The sequence below is a fragment of the Aristolochia californica genome, unplaced genomic scaffold, assembly GCF_029961685.1.
Source record: "Aristolochia californica isolate CCGP_79_NKW_82.1479 unplaced genomic scaffold, dmAriCali1.0.hap1 SCAF_16, whole genome shotgun sequence".
In the NCBI taxonomy this organism is placed as follows: domain Eukaryota; kingdom Viridiplantae; phylum Streptophyta; class Magnoliopsida; order Piperales; family Aristolochiaceae; genus Aristolochia; species Aristolochia californica.
Genome location: NW_027181837.1, coordinates 292,162 through 314,047, shown reverse-complemented (window position 1 = coordinate 314,047; position 21,886 = coordinate 292,162). Strand labels below are relative to the sequence as shown.

The 21,886-nt window shown below is 42.2% G+C and overlaps 1 protein-coding gene across 2 annotated transcripts in view; it reads right to left on the bottom strand.

Annotated features, from left to right (window-relative positions):
* Positions 1–1,478: 1,478 nt before the first annotated feature.
* The window catches only part of LOC137953141 (endoribonuclease Dicer homolog 3a), a 61,954-nt gene continuing 41,546 nt past the window's right edge, over positions 1,479–21,886 (bottom strand). For both annotated transcript variants that reach the window (XM_068800379.1, XM_068800380.1), the window contains 16 exons: positions 16,493–16,589; positions 16,198–16,390; positions 15,880–16,040; positions 15,416–15,634; positions 15,053–15,318; positions 14,699–14,964; positions 14,126–14,616; positions 13,940–14,037; positions 13,554–13,792; positions 13,264–13,473; positions 4,172–4,648; positions 2,930–3,214; positions 2,516–2,842; positions 2,240–2,438; positions 2,002–2,113; positions 1,479–1,924 (listed from right to left, as the gene is read on the bottom strand). In XM_068800379.1, coding sequence (XP_068656480.1) covers positions 1,717–1,924; positions 2,002–2,113; positions 2,240–2,438; positions 2,516–2,842; positions 2,930–3,214; positions 4,172–4,648; positions 13,264–13,473; positions 13,554–13,792; positions 13,940–14,037; positions 14,126–14,616; positions 14,699–14,964; positions 15,053–15,318; positions 15,416–15,634; positions 15,880–16,040; positions 16,198–16,390; positions 16,493–16,589 — 3,848 coding nt within the window. In that variant the 3' untranslated portion in view covers positions 1,479–1,716. The remainder of the gene's footprint in view (positions 1,925–2,001; positions 2,114–2,239; positions 2,439–2,515; positions 2,843–2,929; positions 3,215–4,171; positions 4,649–13,263; positions 13,474–13,553; positions 13,793–13,939; positions 14,038–14,125; positions 14,617–14,698; positions 14,965–15,052; positions 15,319–15,415; positions 15,635–15,879; positions 16,041–16,197; positions 16,391–16,492; positions 16,590–21,886) is intronic.

The window sequence follows — 21,886 nt, the reverse complement described above, 5'->3', positions numbered from 1 at the left end:
TTATCAGAATCTGAAACATGGAATAAACAAAAAAAAGCTGAATTGTATAAACCAATTTCTGCCCATTTCGTGCACTCTAGTACTTTGGAAGTCTTGAAGGAAATTTAAATGCATACTATACATGTCTGATAAATATGCAGCGCATTAAGCACCTAATAGAATCACCTTGAAGTAATGGGCAGAGGAATCTATGTCTGATAAATTTAAATGCATACTATACATGTCTGATAACTATGCAGCGCATTAAGCACCTAATAGAATCACCTTGAAGTAATGGGCAGTGGTTAAGAGATGGGAAAATGGCTGGAAAGTAGTCAGCAGCCTCCTTGCTCCCACTTACTAAGTAGCTGAAGTGGGGACACACAGATACGCGATCAAGGGAAGCCAGCCTCTCCCTCCCATTCTCTTCCCCAAAAGGAGAGTGAGAGGTACTGCAATCGGAAATAAAGTCAGGGAAAGGTACTTCTTCCTCCTGCTTAAATTCACTGAGTGGGAAAGGGGAGCCTCCTTCCCTTCCTAAGTTATTTGAGTTCGTGCGATGAGCAGGGCTTCTGAACCTACTCTACCCCCTTCCTAAGCATAGATGGAAAGGAAGTTCCCTCCCTCCTGTTTGCAGAGACATAAAGGTAGCGGAGGAAGCTACTCTCCCCCTTCTGCTTCTTTTCCGTGTTAGAAAGTGAGTAGAAGCAGAGGGTCTCTTCTTTCCATGTTTTCAATGTCTGTAGATGGAAAACAAGGTAGGGAAAGAAATGGATAATGGTTATTGCTTATCTAATTTACCCAATTACTTTGGTACTATAGAAGATTTTTTTAAATTTTTTTTTATTTAACAACATAAAAAAATCCTTGTGCCCTACCATTATCTGATTCTCAACTGGAGCACTGACCCCATCTTTTATTCTCCAAAGAAATCCAGACTTCTCCTTATCCAGTGCCAGGTGAAAAGCGAGAGGGGCATTAGTTCCTAAGAAAGAAGTCATTAATTGTAAACAAAACCTTCATGTGTAGTAATTCTGATGCAGCCAGGAATGGCAGCTTCGCCACAGCATATTACTGAAAACTTATGGGACAAATCTATTCTTTGCTTTAATATGCCGTGAGAGGAGGTGCTATTACAGGTACTTTGAAGCCAAAGAATCCTTCCGAATCTGATTTTGTTTTAGATCTGAATAATAGTTCCCAGCATCAGAGATTTGCAGTATGAACGAACCATACAGGGTAATTTGAACTACTGTTTACACCTGTTCAGGTTCTTACATACTGTCCGCAAGGTTTTAGATACCTGGTAATCCAAGAGATAGTAGAGCCAGTTGGTATTTCTCATATATTTGGGGTAACCTGTACTGGTAAGTGAAGTCCTCGATCCTATACCAAATCATATTAGAAAAGCCTAAACTTGACACATGTATGCAATGACATGACTTCATGGCAACCATGACAAATATTGAATGATAGTGAACGAGTTTGAGATGGGGGAGTACACTGCACAAGTACATATTCATGTTAGTCACTTAAATGGCACTAACCAGTAGTCTAATTGTATGTTTAGAGAAACTGAATTTGAAATCAAACGGGGCTTGTGGATATACAAATACAATAAAAGGCTATACACTTTCTCTCTTCAGTAATAAATTGTTGACACCGTGGACTAGAAAAAAAACAGTTCTCTCCAGCAATAAGATGCACAGATAATAATGTTGTGCGATTTGTATCTAGTCAGGAACCCCCAATTGTGCAAACACCTCGTTTCTGAAGCTCATCTAACAAGACAAGAGCAGCTGAATCTTGAGAACTTCTCTTGTCAGCACGTTGCTGACCCGTGACTTCGATTACCTCAATGTTTGGTCTATGTAATACAACTGTTGATATAAAACTATTAAATCCTTTTCTTTCATCAGGGCCTTTGCTTACAACAGTAAGTGATCTGTATAACAAGAAAAATAGGAGTCAATGGAGTTTGTTCAACGGTCTGTAGACTCATGATTGTTCTTTTATCTTTACCTTGATCTATGCTCAGTTGACTTGAAAGTAGGCAATGGATACTGCAATCTCTTACAAAGTTCATATAAAGCTATACGAGGGCCACCTTTTACCATATTAACAGAAGTTGAGACTGCATTAACAAACACCATCCGGATTAGCTATTAATTTCATTGACTGGAAAACAATGAGAAAAAGAAAGAGAACTTGCTATCAGGATATGCAAGCAGTGTACCACAGTATATTACTGTACACCTACCTGAGTTGCAGCTTCTCTCTGAAAGCAAAGGTTTTAGCTCTAGATCTGAAATGGATAGATTTTCAGCAATCTTTTGCTTTTTAGTTGAACTGAGTCTTTTAGTTTCACTATCTTTTGTTGATGTAAAGGAATTGTCGCCAAGTTTATCCTCAGAATGCTTCTTCTTAAATGCAAATCGAGTATGTAAAATCCTTCTCTCCTGTATACAACAAAGTCCTGTATAAACAAATGAATGACAGATATTTACAAGAAGCATCAGCAAGATGAATGACAAACCCCCAAATCTTTTAGTAAAAGTTGAGCTGCTTTTGATTTGGCAGTCTTTCTACTCCTGTCCTGGCCTTGCCTTGTCAGCAACTCATCTTTTAGTTGAACCTGCAATTCAGCTACCACAGCATCTCCCATGCTCAAACATTTTGTGCTTATGAAGTATCCATGATGACTACATAACTCATCCAATTCACGAAATGGGGCCAGCTCTAGACTTTCTGGTGTGACAATTGGCAAAAGTAAAGGTTTGAATACTTGCCAGATTGCTTCCAGATCAACACCAGTGTCAATGAGTACAGCCCCGGCAATACTTTCCACCAAGTCTGCAAGAGCCTAAATCATAACAGAAAGATTGCTTACAGATTATGCTTCGAGGAAAGATTAACTATTGGTGCAAGTGAACAACACTCAGAATCTTACCTTGGGTCCTTTTGAGCCACCTCCTTGTGGTAGATACTGGCTCCTATTATCTTGATTTCCTGTAAGACTCTTGACATATTCAGTTATTTGTCCCAACATAAATCCAGAAGCATGCTGCAGATGTTGCTGAAGGTTATGTTTCACTGCAGTTTGAGCAAAAATTTCATTATTCACTGAGGCGGCCCGTAAGTCAGTTAACTCCCCAGGATCAACTTCTGTATGGGTTTCGAAAAGGTGTCTTGTGATTAGCACATCCAATGCAGAATCACCAAGAAATTCAAGTCTCTGGAGAAAGAAGAGGAAAGATAATTGTAAGGCAAGGTACACAAATGCTTAATATTTATGAATTCTACAAGATGCTAATCGGTATTAGTAACTAGGTACCATCTTAATTTACATGAGCATCATGATAAAATGTTTCAGTGGAATGTAGTAGTAGCAAAACCAGAATAAGCTTTACAGCCAAGCTAGTGATTCTTTGCGTACCATCTCTTTTTTCTTATTTTATTTTTTAAAATAATACCTACTTTAACAAATGATCAACGTGTTCAGGCTGATAAAAAGAGCCACACTACTAGGAAACAAAATATTAATTTCAGTCCCATTTAAGAACAAAAGTAGGGCACCGGTGCCCTAATACTTGAAAAAGAAAAAAGATGCAAATATCAAACGAATAAACATAAATGACAAAAGTCTAATAAAAAACCAAAGTTTAGAATTTGAAAGCAATAATGAAAGAATCTGATGTAGAGAAGCAAACTGAAGTGTACATGAAACTATTTGATAGAATAAGCCCAATAAGGAAAAGAAGAAATGAGGCCCAAGAGCTTCTTGCTTAGACTAATCATTTTTCATTGGATTTTTTTGTTATTTCGTATTTTAGGGTTTAGGACATTTTTACCCTTCATAAATTATAACCAATAGGGTTATTTTGGCCTCTTGGAAAGATGTTTTGTCTCAAGTATCAACTTAGGATTATAATGGGGAATCAATTAGTGGAAGAAAGAAGAATTCCAGCAGCCGTATTGGCTCTTGCCTCTTTTTCTTTGTCCTTTAGGGTTTCAGCACAGGTTTTTTGACTATTCTATATTTTGTTTTTCAGAAATAATCATCTCATTAGTCTTGTTTTTTGTTGAAAAAAATGACTTCAGAGGCTGCTCAAGAGCCAATATTTCATCCTTAGCGACATACTTTGCGAAGGACAGAACAATGTTGTAAACCATCATCCTTTCCTCCAAATACCTGGTAACAGTACCCAGCTCCCAACTCTTGCTGTGATGCATGCGTCATGGCTTCCAACAGAAGACCCTTGGTTTCAAAACTATACCCAAGCTTCAATTCAAGTGCTCTGACATCATCAGCTTTTGGTTCATAGCACCAACGTTCTGCATTCTTTATAGCTTTTGCAACCATGTGTTGATCAAATTCCACATCAACTCCAAACCATTTCATCAATGACAGAGCAGCACTTAACCCACCTCCAACGTAATAAGCTCCTATAAGAGCCTCAACGCAATCAGCAATTGTCTTGGAGCACATCCACCTGTGACCCTTGTCACAAGGTTTTCCTACTATAATAGAGATGTCTTCACTTGTGAATGGGTTCTCAAGTGGCACTTCACGAGTGTCAATTCCACAACCACAACCAGATGGGAATATACCAAGCTGCCCAGGAGCTGTCCAGCGTCGAACTTCAAATGCACTATCTCGAATGTAGCCCTGGCAAAAAAAGCACAGATGAGAAGAGGAATGGGAAAAGATATACATTTCCCATGAAAACATGATGATGAAGCTAAGGTGAACCAAATCATAAGCAAGTGATTGTTTTGTTCCTGCATGTAGAAGTAAAAAGTTTTCTTTTCATCCCTTTAGTACAGTTTAGAAACAGGAATATTTATATAACAGTATCCCGTAGTAAGCTATAATTAATTAAAGAAGAGAGAGGTCGATAGTGGTGGTTATGAGCCCTAATAGCAGCCATCTATCTCTTATCCTCGTTCTTTCTCCTGTCTTCTTCTTCTTTTCAGGTTTCCCTATTCATTTAACACTCTTAATTTCCACAACTTTCTATTTTGATCTGTTAGTTCCAAAATGGTATTAGAGCAAGCTTAATCCACTAACATCTACACAATTCTTTTTTACTTCTTCTCTTTTTCTCTGCCCGTATTGGCAGCAAAGGGGAGAAAACTAATGCTGCAATGTACTGAGAGGGCATACAATATAGAGTTATCTCTTTTCTCCATTTTTCTATCTCAGAATGCATCCATTAGTTTATGGATTGTAAAAAATTAGAGAACAAGCATGCAGGAGAGGAAAAATCATAAAACAAGGAGAGGAGGAGAGAAGAACGTGAGAGAGAGAACATGTGGCTGTCTCTCTTGCACATTCTATTTATAAAAACTTACTACACTTAAATTAAAATAAAAAAAACTAACCATGTCCCGTTTACATCCATTTTAAACTCACTAAATTAAACATTTAGAGACATAAAACACAATTAGGAAACCTCTTGTATATGTCCTTTTCATTTTAGCCTCTTCTTTGAGCTTGCTGAACTTTTGACATTTCCTCCTCCATGAGACTTGGCTTAGACTCCATAAAACTGCTTATTACACATTCCCCCTCAGGCTGGAGTTTTGAACTTCAGTTTGCAAGATTTTTTTTTTTCTATTTTCAATTGGCTCACTTTATTGTTAATGTTGCATTTTTGGAAAAGAGAAAAACTTCACTAACTTGATGTAATTTGAGTTGAGCCTATATTTATAATAGAGAAAACCAGTAAAATCCAATTACAATTAAACTACCCTTATACCTGTTACACCCAAAGTTAAACACTAAAAGATAAGTCCTAGAATTATTGAACAACTGGACATAAATAGAAGATTAGCATAAATAAAACACCTTTAACTGAGACTCTTCTATGAGACCTCCTTCTATAATAATTCTGGCTCTGTAAGACTTCTTGTTGTGAGAGTCATGTGAGACTTCCATAACTGTTCTTCAACAATTCCCCTCAAGGTGGTTCTTGGGCTTTTTGAGTTATGCTCAGGGTAGAAGGTTAACTGGGGGAAGACCTCGTTGATGGGCTTTAACATTAACCCGAGGACCCTCTCGGAAATGGCTGATGTTCTTGGTTGCTCAGTTTCATCCACCCCTTGTGCTTACCTCGGGCTTTCTATTTTCTCGACCTTTGGATTTTGGTTATTGAAAAGATTGAGATGCGACTTACCACCTGGAAGGGGCGTTTGCTTAGCAAGGCAAGAATGCTCACCCTTCTCAAATCAAGTGTTGCTGATATCCAACTATTTTTTATCCTTTTTGCCTTGCTTTGCCTCTGTTTGCCAATTGTTGGATAAAATGAAGAGGAGATTTCTTTGGCGAGGAACTAGCTCAGATTTTAAGTATCACTTGGTCAGTTGGGAGGATGTCTGCCTTCCCAAGTCTCGTGGAGGCCTGGGGATCCATCTAACCAAAGACATGAATCGTACTCTGCTCCTAAAATGGATTTGGAGATTCAACTCGGCCGCCTCAAATCTTTGGAAAGATATGGTGCATGTGAAACTCGGCATTTCCTCGATCTGGTGGATCGAGGGGGAAAACAGAAGGCGTTTATCTTCTATCTGGAGATCTCTCTATTTCCTTCTCCTGATCTTCTCCTATGCGATCCACTTTTATGTGGGCAACGGTCAATCTATCAGATTTTGGGAAGATTGGAGGTCAGGCTAAGCACCTTTGCAGAAATATTTTCTGACCCTTTTCAGCCTTTCCATGCAGAGGAGGATTTTAGTTGCTGAAGCCGCCTATGATAGGGGCTAGGATCTTCATACTGGCCGGTGCCTATCGGATCCGGAAGCTTTGGAAGCCAGTCACCTTTTGGACGCCATTCAGCCGATCAAGATACAAGTTAGCAGACAAGATAAGTTAATTTGGAGGCCTGATAAGAGTGGCTCTTTTTCGGTTTCCTTCGCTTACCTTGTAATCAGAGGATGGCTCACTCACAGTTCAGGGCATGCGGTGGCCTTCACTTGGAGTCTCAACACACCCCCAAAACTAAAGTTCTTCATGTGGAGCGCCTGCCTCAACAAAATTATTTCGGCAAACAATCTCAGGAAGCGTGACCAACTCATGGTGGACACCATTTGTCCATTTTACCGATCTGCAGAGGAAACTGTCAACCACCTGCTCTTATGCCCTTTCTCTTGGGGGATTTGGATGTCGATTCTCAGTTGTATTGGTATCTAGTTCTACTTTGTTGCGAATCTCCCCGCCGCCTGTCGTATGCTTCTTGGGTCTACCATCCCCGGCCTTGGAAGAATGATGATCCCTGTTTGCCCTACTTTCATTCCTTAGGGTCTCTGGATCGAGCTCAACTAAAGGCGGTTCAAAGTTTGAATCCCCGAAGAAAGTCGCTGAAATTATTTCGGGGAATATTTCTACTGGCTTCACACTAAGAAAGCCTTCTCACCCTTCACTGGATCTTGCATTAGAGACAATTGGCGTTGCCTTGCTCAGCTCTATACGTTTTCAAAGCCCCAAACTGTAACTGAGTGGACATTGTTGATGGCTGGTGTCCTTAAGTTAAACTTTGATGGCTCCTCTCTCGGCAACCTTGGGAAGGCTGGTTTCGGCAAAGTTGTTCGTGACTATTTGGGCAATCAGATCGTCTCTTTTGCCAATCCTCTTGAAATTGCAGACTCCACGATGGTTGAGCTCCACGGCCTCCTCAATGGGATCTGAGTCTTTCGAGATCACCACGTTAGACCTATTCTTGATGACCCCCCGGCTTTCCTTCCCACTTATCCGACACATCACTCACCCACCCACTCACCCCAATCCCCCCACAAAAAATACCCTTGGCCTAGATCCAGATGCTGTCCACCCCTCCGTCTTAACTCCAAAAATAACCTTCTCTTCCCCCCCCCCCCCCCCCCACAATACATACCCCCCTATAAATCGTCCCCATAGCCCCCCCCCCCCCCCCCCCCCCCCCCACAATACATACCCCCCTATAAATCGTCCCCATAGCCCGCACACTCCACAAGCTTCCCCTCGGATAATGGAATCCCCTCCTCACTCAACCCTGAGAAATCCCCACCCCAAAAATTACCTCTCCGACGCAGAGTCCAGAACTAGTGAGCGCACTCCCCGTGCTCATAAGCAAAACAATTCTCCCCCTCCCGTTGTCACCTACCATCGCCGAACTAGAGGTCAGTAGAGACAACTTCTACAAGAAGGACCCAGAAACCTGGGCCTAGATAGTGGAACTTGCCAAGGTGATGGGCACCGTCTTCACGGAGCCATCTCTCGGGAGATAACCACCCATCTGAGAAGTCAAAGAAGATGAATAATGATCGATGATTATTCTCTCCTGGAATGTTCGTGGAATTGGGTCCTTGCATTGCCGCACCTCCATTCAGGACCTCCTTGCCTCTACCAAGGCAAATGTTGTTGTTCTCCAAGAAGCCAAGGCAACTTCTCTTCCCCTTGGATACATCCGCGAGTTGTGGCACTTAAAGGAGCCCGACAGGGCTTCAGTGGATGCAATGGGATCGGCTAGTGGTTTCCTACTAATGTGGGACACCAGTACTATTGAGGTGCTTGATCGTTACTGTGGCTCTTACTCCCTTGGCATCAAGTTGCGAGACAAAGGTTCGGGGAACATTTGGTGCCTAGTTGGTGTCTATGGCCCTACCAGACACCATGAGCGCCACCTCTTTTGGGAGGATCTATTGAGGACTTATCAGATGTTGCCTATTCCTCTGATGCTTGTGGGCGACTTCAATGTTACTCGCTTCTACCATGAGAAATCCCCGCCGTCTCGGAGAATCACAACCTCCATGAGGCTATTTGCTGACTTTATTGGCAGCTGGGACCTAGATGAGATTACCCTATCTGGGAAGACCTTCACTTGGTCAAATGGCAGGCAACCCCCTGTCCTCTCAAAGCTGGACCGATTCTTAGTCAGCAATGATTGGCTTCAGCTCTATAGCAATGTCTCTGGCAAAGTGCTCAATCAAGTCTTCTCTGATCATTGGCCGATTATGGTTGATACCCATTTTGGCAGTTGCACCGCCCCCCCTCTCCTTTTCAGGTTCAACAATAATTGGACGGCGGACCCCTCTTTTGATCTATCTCTCCAATCCTTCTGGGAGAATATGACCATTGCTGCGAGTGGGTGGACCTTCCCAATCAAACTCAAGATGTTGAAGCCGTTGTTGCGGTCCTGGGCCTCCGAAAAGAAGGCCGCTTCCTCGGCTGTGAGAGCCAATGCCCTTGCTTAGATAGCCACTCTCAACTCTGAGGAGGAATCTAGAGGTCTCTCTTCTTCGGAAGTCTCTCAGGGGTATGCCCTTTAAGGGCAATTGCAGTCCTTTGCCCACAAGGAGTTAGTATATTGGAAGCAATGTGCAAGATTCAAATGGCTCTTCGAAGGGGATGCTAATACTAAATTCTTCCATGCAGTCGCCTCGGCACAAAGAAGGGCCAACCGCATTGCCATGTTCAGCGTCAACGGTGAGACCACCTCGAACCGAACCCTTATTTCTGACTCACTGGTGATTTTTTTTTCAGATTTATACTCTGATCACCATCCAATCCGCCCCTCCAGGTTATTCCATCAGCTGCAGCTAGCCTCATCGAGCTCCCCTTCTCTAGTCGGGAAATTGAAATTGCAGCCCTTGGTCTTCCTCTGGATCATGCTCCGGGGCTGGATGGATTCAACGAGGAATTTTATCACCGTTGCTGTCCCTTCATTAGAGAACATTGCCGGCATGACCTGCTCCTTTTATCAGCATGGCATCAGATATAGGAGTATTGGAGCCTCTTTCATTGCCCACATCCCTAAAAAGATAGGGTAGTCCTCCCTATTGCCATTCACCACGGCCAAAGTGCTTTTATTAAGGGAAGAAACATTCTTGATTCGGCCATGGCATGTCATTAACTTAGTCATCATTTCAAGGTCTGCAAGCTCCCCAGATTCATCCTCAAGCTTGACTTTGAAAAGGCATTTGACAGAGTTAACTGGAAGTTTTTGGACACCCTCCTGGGGAAGATGGGATTCAGGGAAATTGGCGCTTCTGGATCCAAAGCTGCATCTCCTCTGCAAGCTACTCCGTCATTCTCAACGGAACAGTTTGTGGGTATTTTAAGGGAACCAGGGGAATCAGACAGGGATACCCCCTCTCTCCCTTGCTTTTCAACGTGGTAGCAGAATATCTATCCTCCTTGATCTACTCGGCCAAGAACATGGGATGGCTTCTCCCCACGACAGATTACACAGCCTTTGATATTTCGATTCTCTAGTTTGCGGATCATACTATTTGCTTTGGGGTTGGTACTATGGATTATATCATAAAACTGCATGCTATTCTGGGATTATTTGAATTGGCTTCCGGTCAGAACATAAACTGGGGAAAAACCACTCTTCTTGGCTACCACATTGATCCAACTGGGCTTGGGGATATGGCAAACTACTTGGGATGCTCTGTGGGAAATATGCAAAGCTACATATCTTGGGCTCCCACTTTTTGATTCTCGGCCTTCGGCGTCACTATGGTCCCCCCTCATTGAGAAATTTGAAAAGAGGCTAGCCACTTGGAGGGGTAAACTCTTATCTATAGCGGGGCATCTCACTCTCCTCAAGTCTTGTCTGGTTGGGTTGCCAAATAATCTGTTATCATTTATGCACTATTCGACCTCCATTTGCTCCAAAATTGATGTCATCCGTCGGCGATTTCTCTGGAGAGGTTCAAAAGATACCTTCATATACCATTTGGTTAGTTGGAAGGATATTTGCATGCCTCATAATAAGGGAGGATTGGGCATCCGGCCTACAAGATGGTGAAATTCTACCTTCAGTTTTCGCGTGCCTAGTGGAGCGAGGGCAACACCGCTCGCCTCCTATCCCCGATATGGAAATCAATTTTCAAGCTCCTTCCAGTTTTCAGGGATGCTACCTCGTTTCACACGGGCAATGGAAGGACCCTTCTCTTCTGGTCGGATGAATGGTGTGGCCTCCAATCCCTCTCGGAGGACTTCCCGGGGCTGCATAGGGTGGTAAACGACCTCTCTTGCTCTGTGGCTGACTCATGGAGTGATCAGTTGTGGAGTCCCTGTTCCGTCGAGGACTAAATGATGAAGAATCGTTGGCTTTTTGCTCTCTCCTTACTAGACTCACCAGTACTATTATCCGGGAGCATTCAGTTGATAAGCTGATCTGGAAGCCCAACAATAATGGCCGGTTCACTATTACTTCTGCTTACTCTCATATTAGAAAGCAAAACTACATAATTCATGAGCACAAGGCGAATCTGGCTTGGAAACTCTTAGCGCCAAGCAAAATCAAAATTTTTGTGTGGTCGGCCATCGGAGAACAAATTCTTACTTCGGACAACCTTGATAGAAGAGGCTTAACCGCCCTTGATCTTTCTTGTCCCCTTTGTGGTGAGTGCGATGAGACAGTCCAGCATGTCTTCTTACATTGTGGATTTTCGTGGCAAGTCTGGATGAAGACTTTTCAGAAGATTGGGCTCTAAGTGGGGCTACATCAGTACCTCTTTGGCACCTTTGAGATGGTTCAAGGGATTCACCTTCCTCGGCTGGGAAAGTTAATACTTTCGGCCTGTCTTGCACATGTTCCATGGTGCATTTGGCTCGAGCGGAACAACCGGAGATTCAACTCCAAAACTAGCACCCCAGACAACACGACTTCTCATGTCGTTGGCCTCATCTCGAGCTGACTTCATTTAAGGAAGGATTCTGCCACTCTATTGGGTGTTTCCCTACGGGAAAATTGGAATTTGATCACCCATATGTCTGGCCCCTGCAGAACTCCGAGTATGGCCATCTGGGATCCTCCCCCTTGCGACTGCATTAAGCTGAATTTTGATGGTAGTGTTATTTGCTGTCCTGGGCCGGCTGGAGCAGGCGGTGTGTTCAGAGGTCACAATGGAGACTCTATTCTTTCTTATGTTGGTCCGGTGGGCATTGCCGATTCTAATACTGTTGAAGTTAGTGCTTTGCTATTCGACCTCCAAATCTTCAGGGATCATCTTCATGGCAAGTTAATCATTGAAGGTGACCCAAAGACTGCTATTAGTTGGTGTTCCAAAGACAGCTCCCCCCTTTGGCACCACTGGCCCATTACTGATAGTATTGCTGACATTGTATCTTCTACTCATTGTATTTGGAATCTCATTTCTAGATCAACCAACTCTTTGGTTGAAAAATTGGCAAAATTCAGAACTTCCTAGCAATCTTTCATTGTTTGAACAAGCTTCACTGTAAGCTTCAGCACCACTATACTAAATTATATGTCTCCCCCTCAAGCTGGGGAACCATGAGTCAAAGGACCCAACTTAAAACATCTCCCTAACCAAACAACAAGACTTCATACTCCCAACAACAAGAGGATTGACATCTACTGTACATTGAGACAAGAACTCAACCCCTTGCTATTTCTTAACTTGCCATAGCCCGTAGCATTGATAGAAACCGAAGACAAGGAAGGTCATGCTCATCGACTCTAGTTAGACTTACTCTTTTGTATAGCAGCAAATCACACATGTACACCCTTCAATTCTTGAGAGAAGACATGTAAGAAAGTGTTGCTGTGCGTAATGGATGTGTTGGCATTGCTCCAAAGTGTTGAAATAACAAAATACAAATAGGAAAGGTACTTAGTGGAATTTTTGAAAGACTAACACATGTAAAAGCCTTTTCCAAGTCATACTGAGCTCCATGTGAGCAAGACACTAAGCTGCTGTCAGAAGTAGCAGAAAACAAACTCTAGCAATCAATGTTGGCAGAGAAACTTCTAACATAATCAGACAAACATTGATAACCAAAAAGCTCTAGGTCTTGTGTTTAATGGATGGAGGATATTACTTGGCTAATTTAAATTCAATTCTGCAGTAGCAGCACCTTACTTTTAATAGAAAGTAAAACAAGAGACAAGAAACTGCTGAACGCAGAAAGTAGAATTCATCACCACATAAACAAGCGACAAGTTGCAATCACCACATATAATTATGTTATTATGTCCTCTTAGTTTAAGCTATGTCTTATGTGGGTATAGTCTGTCATTTTCCTTTTCATTACAGTTTATTATGAGCTTTATAGGTCGTGTAGTTGATGAGGGGCATTTTTGGTCTTATTACATAAATCTCACATAGGTGACTTAATAAAGGGGTTATGTGGTTTTTAACCCCAAACAAGACTGCCAGGAAGTGCAGCAGCTTCTTCCCAAATTCTCTCTCTCTCTCTCCATTGTACTTTCATGTTTCAAGATTTTACAAAGTTGAACACTGATAGAGCATAAAGAAAGACTTGTGCACCTGTAACTTGTGAATGGTCCCCAATTTATGGAGGGTTGAGTTACAAACAGCCCATTGTCTGAGAGAAGATAACTCTCCCTCGTTCTTTTCAGGATATTTTAGAAAGAGATGGCAGCTCACTGCATACTTTAACACTGAATCCCCCAATAGTTCCATGCGCTCCAGAGAGAAGTCCTCACAACACCTCTCAGTGGTGATTGCTTCTAGAATCTAAAGCACCAAAACACTTCCATTAACAATTTATCACTGTAGAAACACAAAAACTTCTTCCAAGGGAATAACTGACAAACCAGTGATGCAGGTATATGGCTATTGTGTGGATGACAAGCAATTTCTTCTCTCAATTGGCAGGCCAACATTAAGGATTCCAATCGATGCATCAAAGAAGGAAGCAAGTAAAAAGACTTTAAAACATCTATAGAAACATCAATACAGAATAAAAGTTCTGGAGGCATGTGAACATGAGATTGTTGCTTTGGTACTTGCATATGGTTTTTAGAACCCTTCTGTTTCTTGCAGATAGCACCATCTGCTAACAAAAATACAACATTAAGAAAGTATCTTAGATAGTATCAAATTGAGAGTAGTTGCCCCTAAAAATTGGGAAAGAATGATATATTCATTAGTTGGTCAATAAAAAAGCTGTAAAAAGTGAATTGACATATAACCAACAAACCTTCATTGTTTAAATTTGATGAGAGAAGGTTGTGTGCATGATGACTTTGCTTTAGTAACAACAATGGCTGCTGTGGATGCTGAAGCTCAATTGCATATCTGGACACATCATGCTGTTTCTATAAGCTAAATTCCTTTGACATGAAAGCAACAAGATGAGAAATTCAAAATGCACTCAACTACCCACTTCTTGCTGAAGTATTCCCTATACGAAGAAAATTCTGACACTTTCCCATCAGATTCAAATGGTGTCTCTGCAGATGTCCCGATCACCACATCTAGAATGGAATAGATTCGCCCAGTATGAATTGCCAAAACCACCATTTGTTTGAGGTTGTTACTTTGAACACTCTTATTAGCTAAATGGATAATGTCTGATTTGTTGTCAATGTCTGCAACATTACTAATGGAGTAGAATGTGCGCATGTGGGAGGAAAAACTGTTAAAAAATTCCACTGCAGAGGCACACGAGCAAATTCCCTTCCAGTTAAAGGCCAACTTTTCATTACACGATGTGTCAAGTGGTAGAAGGATATACATATTTGAACTATTCCACAATAAGTTATTTTCTGTTTTGAGCAGAAACTCTCTGTCTAATCCAGATGATTTGGATCCAACAAACAACTTTCCAAATAAACCATTAAACAGAAGTTCATGAAACCGTTTTGCTATCTTCACCTGCAAGCAGAACATGGGAAATAAATAGATAGAAGAAAAGAGCAAAAAAACATAAAACCAGAGAGAGACATTGAATGCAGACCTGGTTTGCATCAAATTGAACTTGTCCACAAGGAGAGACTGAAGTTTTGACCACCTTGTTGACAAGATAAAGGTTTACTTCTACACCTGCAACATCATCTTCTAGATTGGCCTCCAATAGGAGTACAAAGTCAGAGTAGTTATCTCGGTCACATGAAAAATTTAGCTTATATGCCCACAACATAACACTGCTGGGGTATTGGGCCCAAGTTCCAGATAAGACATGAATTGTGCTTGTCCCATGTAATTCCTTCCTTTTTGTTGTACCTTTGGTTAAAAACAGAAAGTCAAGTTCAAACATTTGGTTTAGAAATATAGAATATTATAAATATTTATTTGTCTCTTTTCTACTCACCAGCACCAACAATGAACCCTTTAGAGCTGTTCTTGGATTCATTTTCTGAAGGGTCTTGAACTACAGGGAGCAGATGGTCATCAAGTGCACCCATTTGATGTAGTTTTTTACAAGCCTCCAAGCATGTAAGCTGCTTTGCAGTGTGTGACCTTTTGCTTGGTGGACCCACTATCTTTTTAAATGCAGCATTTGGAGGTAAAGTTAATGTGCAAATGTAAGACCCCTGATCCAAGTCACATACAAATACTGGTTTTGGAAGAAAGTACCTGAGGAAAGCATTACAGAGGAAACTAAAATGCTAAAATAGCACTTATCAAAATGGAATGGAGTAATAGCAACAAAAAAGGACAATGAGAACCATACTTATCTTTGGGGAGCTTTTGACAATATTTGTAAATAAGACCAATGCTAGAACCAGCAGTAACTGTTGCTTTTGTTGACTCAACAATGTAAAAGCTTGGCATGTCAGGGTGATACATATCGGCAATAGATATGCTAGGGTCTCTATTTAACGCAGTATCAGTCATTGAAAGTTCACTCCTTATTATATCAAAAAGCAGTTCTCTTTGCTTAATTTGTCCCCTGGAAAAGATAGTTTTATCAGAATTAATAGGCAGAATAATGAAATAAAAACCAGTATTTTTTTCTGTAAGACCATTTCCAATGGAAAAAAAAGCATGGATGAAAAAAATCTTCAGTTTCTCGTGCATGATGCAATCATATCACTGAAACACCAAAAGAAAGTTTTAGGATTTTGATTTCAATTCCAATCTAAATAAAAGAATAAGAAGTTAACACGTCACCAGAAGTGAGTAGATCTTTTGTACCTTTCTAACATTAGAATATAACGAGATTCACGTTGTCGAGCGCGTCCACGTGACTGAATATAGCTACGAACTGTTTTTGGCAAGTCAAAACGTATTACACAGGAACAGTTGTGCACATCCATTCCTTCCTCGGCCACATCAGTAGTGAACAAAAGGTTCACCTGGATATATTTCGTTGTCGGAAATAAATGTATGGAAAATAGCAGTGCATTTCTTGTTAAAAAGTGTAATATTTCTAAAGATAAAAAATTGGTGTAAGCTGTTACATACTTTCCCACAACGATGTAAAAGATTATGTAACTAGATCGCAATGAGTACCTTCCCACAACGAAATAAATCCAATATGTTCTTTTGCATAGCTGGAGTTTGTGAACCTTTTGATGAATTTCCTCCCGTTAAATATGAAAATGTGAAATGAGATAAATTACAAAGCCTCCTCATGAATTGTTCAATCACTTTGGCAGTGATAATTCTTTCCACAAAGATCAGGCAGAGTACATGATTTGGCCCACTGCAACCAAAATAATGAATGCTATGCAAGTGAGAATTTTTTTTTGACAGGACACATAAAGTGACTGATAAGAGGGGATGGTAATCCAAAGATTTCGCTCACTCGAATGATTGAAAAATGTGTATCAGTTCATAAAGTTTTGGAGATAAGTAGCCCATTTTCATGGCCGAAGACCAGTCATTATCTGCCTGGAAAATATCTGCATTAATGAAAAAAAGTTGTCACTTTGGATATTGGAGAACAACAACAATTGCAGTGTTCACAAAGATGTTAAGGTAACAATATGTACTTATTTTTTTACAAGGTGTAGATTGATAGCAATTCTGTACTGTTTGACTAAGCCACAAACCTGTAGCAATTTAGTCATATCCATATATATTTTTTTTGAACCCTGAATGAGTATTAGAGCGAAGTTTTTTTTGAAATGGTGATGATTATATCTTCACACTTACTCCATTAAAGCAATTCCATATTCTTCTCCTCTTCTTTATTGTTTATATTTATATTCCAAATCAATAGACTTAATCAATTTTAAAATTTTCTTATTAGGGACTTGACTGTATAAAGGAGAAGTTTTCTTTATCAACTTGCTTATGTATCTGAATGGCAGGGTTCTCCTAGTTAAACATGAAGATTTTAGAAGCAATCCAGGAAGTAGAAAAGAGGAGGGAGTGTAAGAAGAAGAGAAAAGTTGTCTAAACTTTTATGAAAGAAAAGACATTTTACATAGTTACTCCACATGGGCAAGTGTAGGTGGGGTAATTGAAGATCATTCTGGTGCAGTCAAATTTGCTTTGTCAGGTCCTATTGGTAGATCTGATACAGTTGAAGCTGAGATTAGAGCTCTTTTAAAATGAACTCAGATTATTGTTCAGCAATTTTTTCTAGCCCCCTCATAGTTGAAGCCATACGTATCACCCTAGGCAAGAGAATGCAGCCATGAACGAATTAATGAATAGACTGGTCAATGACTCCTCCCACTGATTGCTGAATACTGTTAAAGGTCCTGGAATTTCTCCCTTTCCACAAGCTCCACAGAATAGCTGCTAAAGATAATTGCCAGAACTTTTGTCGTTCTTCAGTAAAAGGTCATGATAAGAATTGACAAACTAACTCCCCAACTGATCATAGAAAGCAGGTGAAAATGTTAAACTTTCGTAGCACAAAATTCCAAACTTGCCAACTAAAAGGGCAATGAAGGAGAATGATTGGCATTCTCCTCAACCATACTACAAAGCTTCCATAAGTTATTTATCATAACCTCACCACGCTTTGCTGAGTTTATTTAATTAAAGCAATGCCTTCACTTTAAGTAAGTCAAGGGTCAAGGGCATTTTAATCTTTTTGTAAGCAAACTCATTATAAAGAATTACGAGCTGAGCAGTGTTACTTCATATTTGATAACCGTCTGTTTTTTGCTCTCGTCCGTCTTCTCCTTCATTCTTTCTTCCTAATGTCAGCTTCTATTCTTAATTTCTAAAACCTATAAAACCTTAAAATAGCATCAAGTCACTTCCTTTCTTTGTCTATTTTCAGATAACCACAAAATATAGGAACCTAAAATTTCAACAAGTGTTACCCACCCTTTTTTTTTTTAAGAAGGATGATTTTATTAAAAGAAACAGAGAGAAAAGGGGGAGCTATCCCTAACAACAAGAGATTGCAAGGAAACTCCTTGCTTGGCCAAACAATCGGCCACAAAATTTGCTGATCTTGGGATTTGAGACCAAAAACAATCAAACAAACTAATTGTTAAATTTGGGTCGAAGGCCCTATCCTAAAATGACTAGCCAACTTAGGAAACCTCTTTCCCAACTAATAAACTCAAGATCTTTGTACTCACTAATCCATGCGGGACTATTCCTTAACACTCCCCATCACGTGTAGACCATCTTTTGTGGCTCTACAAGTGGATAATTTAGGTGCATGCCCTCTTTTGTGGCTCTACAAGTAGATAGTTTAGGTGCAGGCCCACATATGAGTACCCGCTTTGACACCATGTTAAATTTGGGTCGAAGGCCTTATCCTAAAATGACTAGCCAACTTAAGAAACCTCTTTCCAAACTAATAAACTCAAGATCTTTGTATTCACTAATCCATGTGAGACTATTCCTTAACACTAACAATTTCCACAAAAAAAGTATCCTAATGACACCACGAGGGTGCTGAAGAATGTTCGCACCAGTAGATTACCACCTTAGAGTCTCTCTCAATGTGAATGGGCCCAACACAGTGATCGAGGAAAGCACATAGCCCATTAAGAAGACCGTGTAGCTCAGCCGTCATAGAATCCGCAATACCAAGAGGGCCAGCAAAAGAGACGATTTGGTTCCCAAAAGAATCACGAACCACTTCACTGAAACCAGCTAGACCAAGGTTGTCGAGGGAGGAGCCATCAAAGTTTAATTTAAGGACTCCAGCAGGTGGTTGGTTCCACTCATAAACAACTAGGGATTTAAAATTCGTACGGAGCTGGGTAAGACAATCCCAATTGTTTCTGATGCAAGATCCTGAGAAGAGGGAGAAGGTTTTCCGAGAGTGAAGCCATGTAGTAATAGTACCTAAGATGGTTTCAACAATTCTTTCTTGGGAATTGAACTTGGCATTGAATCTCCTTTGATTGTACTCTAGCCAGAGCCCCCAAGGAATGAAAGCCGATCAAGCCGAGATCATTATTCTCCCAAGACTGGGAACGATAGTCCCTGCAAGCATCCGACAGGCTACGGGAAGATCCACGGGAAAGCAGAACTGGAACCCAATGTGGCTAATAATCGACGTCCAAATCTCCCATGAGAAAGGGCATGAAAGGAGTATGTGGCTGACAGTTTCCTCAACTACATGACAAAATGACAAATAGGATCCACCCCAAGCTGGCCACGTTTTCTTAGATTGTCAGCAGAGAGTGTTTTTGAGGCAGGTGCTCCACATGAAGAACTTTACTTTTGGGGGGGCGTTGAGGTGCCAGGTGAACTCCACTACATGTCTGAAGCTGTGAGAGAGCCATCTACAAATAGCAATATAGGTGGAGGTGTTATGGACTCCATAGCATCAAGAGTAGCTGATAGAAGAAGAGGGTAACTTGTGTACTTTTTGGATTTTTTGACTTAATGGCAGGTTCGTAATATTTCTGGAATCATGAAAAGCATGGCAGGTTTGTAATATGTATGAAATCCAGGTCTCTTGATGCTGGATTTCTAAAGCACGCCCCTGTTTTATAAAGGGGCGTGAATGAATGCGAAAAAAAAGAGAATTTTTTTGAAACTTAGGTCTTAGCTACAGTAGATAAAACTTAGAAATCAGCTCATCCTTACGCTCGGGTTATCTTCACGCGATTCATCATCATCTCCATTCTCTTCACGGAATCATCCTATCTCTCTCATGGAAATCATCAACAACTCTGTCCGCTCTTCTCTCTGAGCTGAACAGCAACTAGTTGATGCTCAACGGAAGAATACGCACTTCAATTAATCACCGTCAACGCTGGAATCAAGAGGGGAACGTCGGGTGACACGATCCTTGGCAAAAGAACTCAACATCTTGGTATCAGATGGGACCGCCTTGGATGATTCTTCCTCTTCCTCTGATCTACGTCCTACCGTTGATGGACTCCAAGCTTCCGTGGCTGCTTTCTAGTCCCAGATTCAAGAACTTTAGGAGTCTGTGGGCCAAATTCTCCAAGCACAAGGGCCCCGCAAAGCTCCCCATCCCCTCAGTCTCCCACGCCCAACAGACTACTCTACTCAGTTTCCCCCACCAAGGCCACCCCTGCGTCCACAACAATTCCACCCAAGGGCCTCTCACAGCACCGCCGCTTCCAGTGTGCCAAGGTACACAAAAATTCAATTTCCTACATATGATGGTTCCAATGACCCTTTACTGTGGTTGCATCGCTGTGACCACTTCTTTTGGCATCAACGAATTCCGGCCGGGGAGTGGGTCTCTCTAGCCGCCTTCCACATGCTCGATTCGGACCATCAAGTGTATGACTGGGGCTTATTTAAGGCTGAATGTATGCTGCGGTTTGGTCCCCCTACCCACACCAACCCTCTTGGGTATTTGGTTAATCTTAAACAAACCGGATCCGTTGAGGCCTATCAGAAATTGTTTCAGGAGCGTCTCACCCGCGCCCGTAGCCATGTGCGTCCCAGCCAGCATTTTCCCTTGTTTATTGCTGGGTTGGTCGAGCCTCTACGCCTTGACGTAGAATTGCTTGGCCCCACCTCCCTCACCCATGCCATGAACTTGGTTTGGACACTGGATACTAAACACCGACTTCTGAGGGACTCCTTGCTGCGCCGCCCACCTTGGCCGCACCGCATGTCACAGCCCTCCCCTGCGCCCAGCACTGTTACAGCCCCAGCTCACAGCCCTCCCCTGCGCCCAGCACTGTTACAGCCCCAGCTCACAGCCCTCCCCTGCGCCCAGCACCCCCCACCTCCAATCCCGCGGTGCCTCCCCGGTCCACTCCTCCGCCTCTCTATGCGAAACGCCTCTCTACATCTGAAATGAGTCAGCGGCGAGCACAAGGCCTTTGTTTTAATTGCGACGAGAAATACGTCCAAGGCCACTTATGCCAGCGGCTGTTTGGGTTAGAGGGCAGGGATTCAGCAGCTGACCCTTCCCTCGAGGATGAGGCCGAGCCCGCCCTCTCTCCATGCCATGACGGGGGTACACGACACCAATATGATGCAGCTATATGCTGGCATCCAGGCTCGTATGCTGCTGGCACTGGTTGACTCCGGCAGCACACACAACTTCTTGAGCCTGCCAGCAGCCCAGCAGTTGGGGTTGCCCCTTCAGCATAACTCGGGTTTATCAGTTGCAGTCGTTAATGGAGCCAAAATTACCAGCGTAGGGGTCTGCTCCGCCGTGCCCTTTGTGGTTGACGGCCACCCCTTCACTGCAGATTTTTTGGTGATTCCACTTTCTGGTTTTGATCTAGTCCTCGGCATTAAGTGGCTGCAGCGGTTGGGGCCAATCTTGTGGGACTTTCAGTCCCTTACTATGACCTTCACCCAGGGTCCACAACAGCTCACACTTCAGGGCATCCATGCCCCCTTCTAGCGCACTTTGCAAACTCTTCATGTGCTGGACTCTGATGGCCTGCAGCTCACCCAGCTCGTTGAGGACTTCGCTGAATTATTTCTGCAACCTACTGCTCTTCCGCCGATACAGTCGTGTGACCATCGTATCCGGTTGAAGTTGGGCACCAAACCAGTGGTCGTGCGCCCCTACCGCTATCCTCACTTGCAGAAAGACGAGCTTGAGCGGCAGTGTCAACTCATGCTCACTCAAGGCCTTATTCAGCCCAGCTGTTCGCCTTTCTCCTCACCCGTGCTGTTGGTCAAGAAACCAGACATGTCTTGGCGGTTCTGTGTGGACTATCGGGAGCTCAACGCTCGCACGGTCAAGGATAAATTTCCCATCCCCGTGGTGGATGAACTGCTGGACGAACTTCATGGTGCCACACTTTTTACGAAGCTGGACTTGAAATCC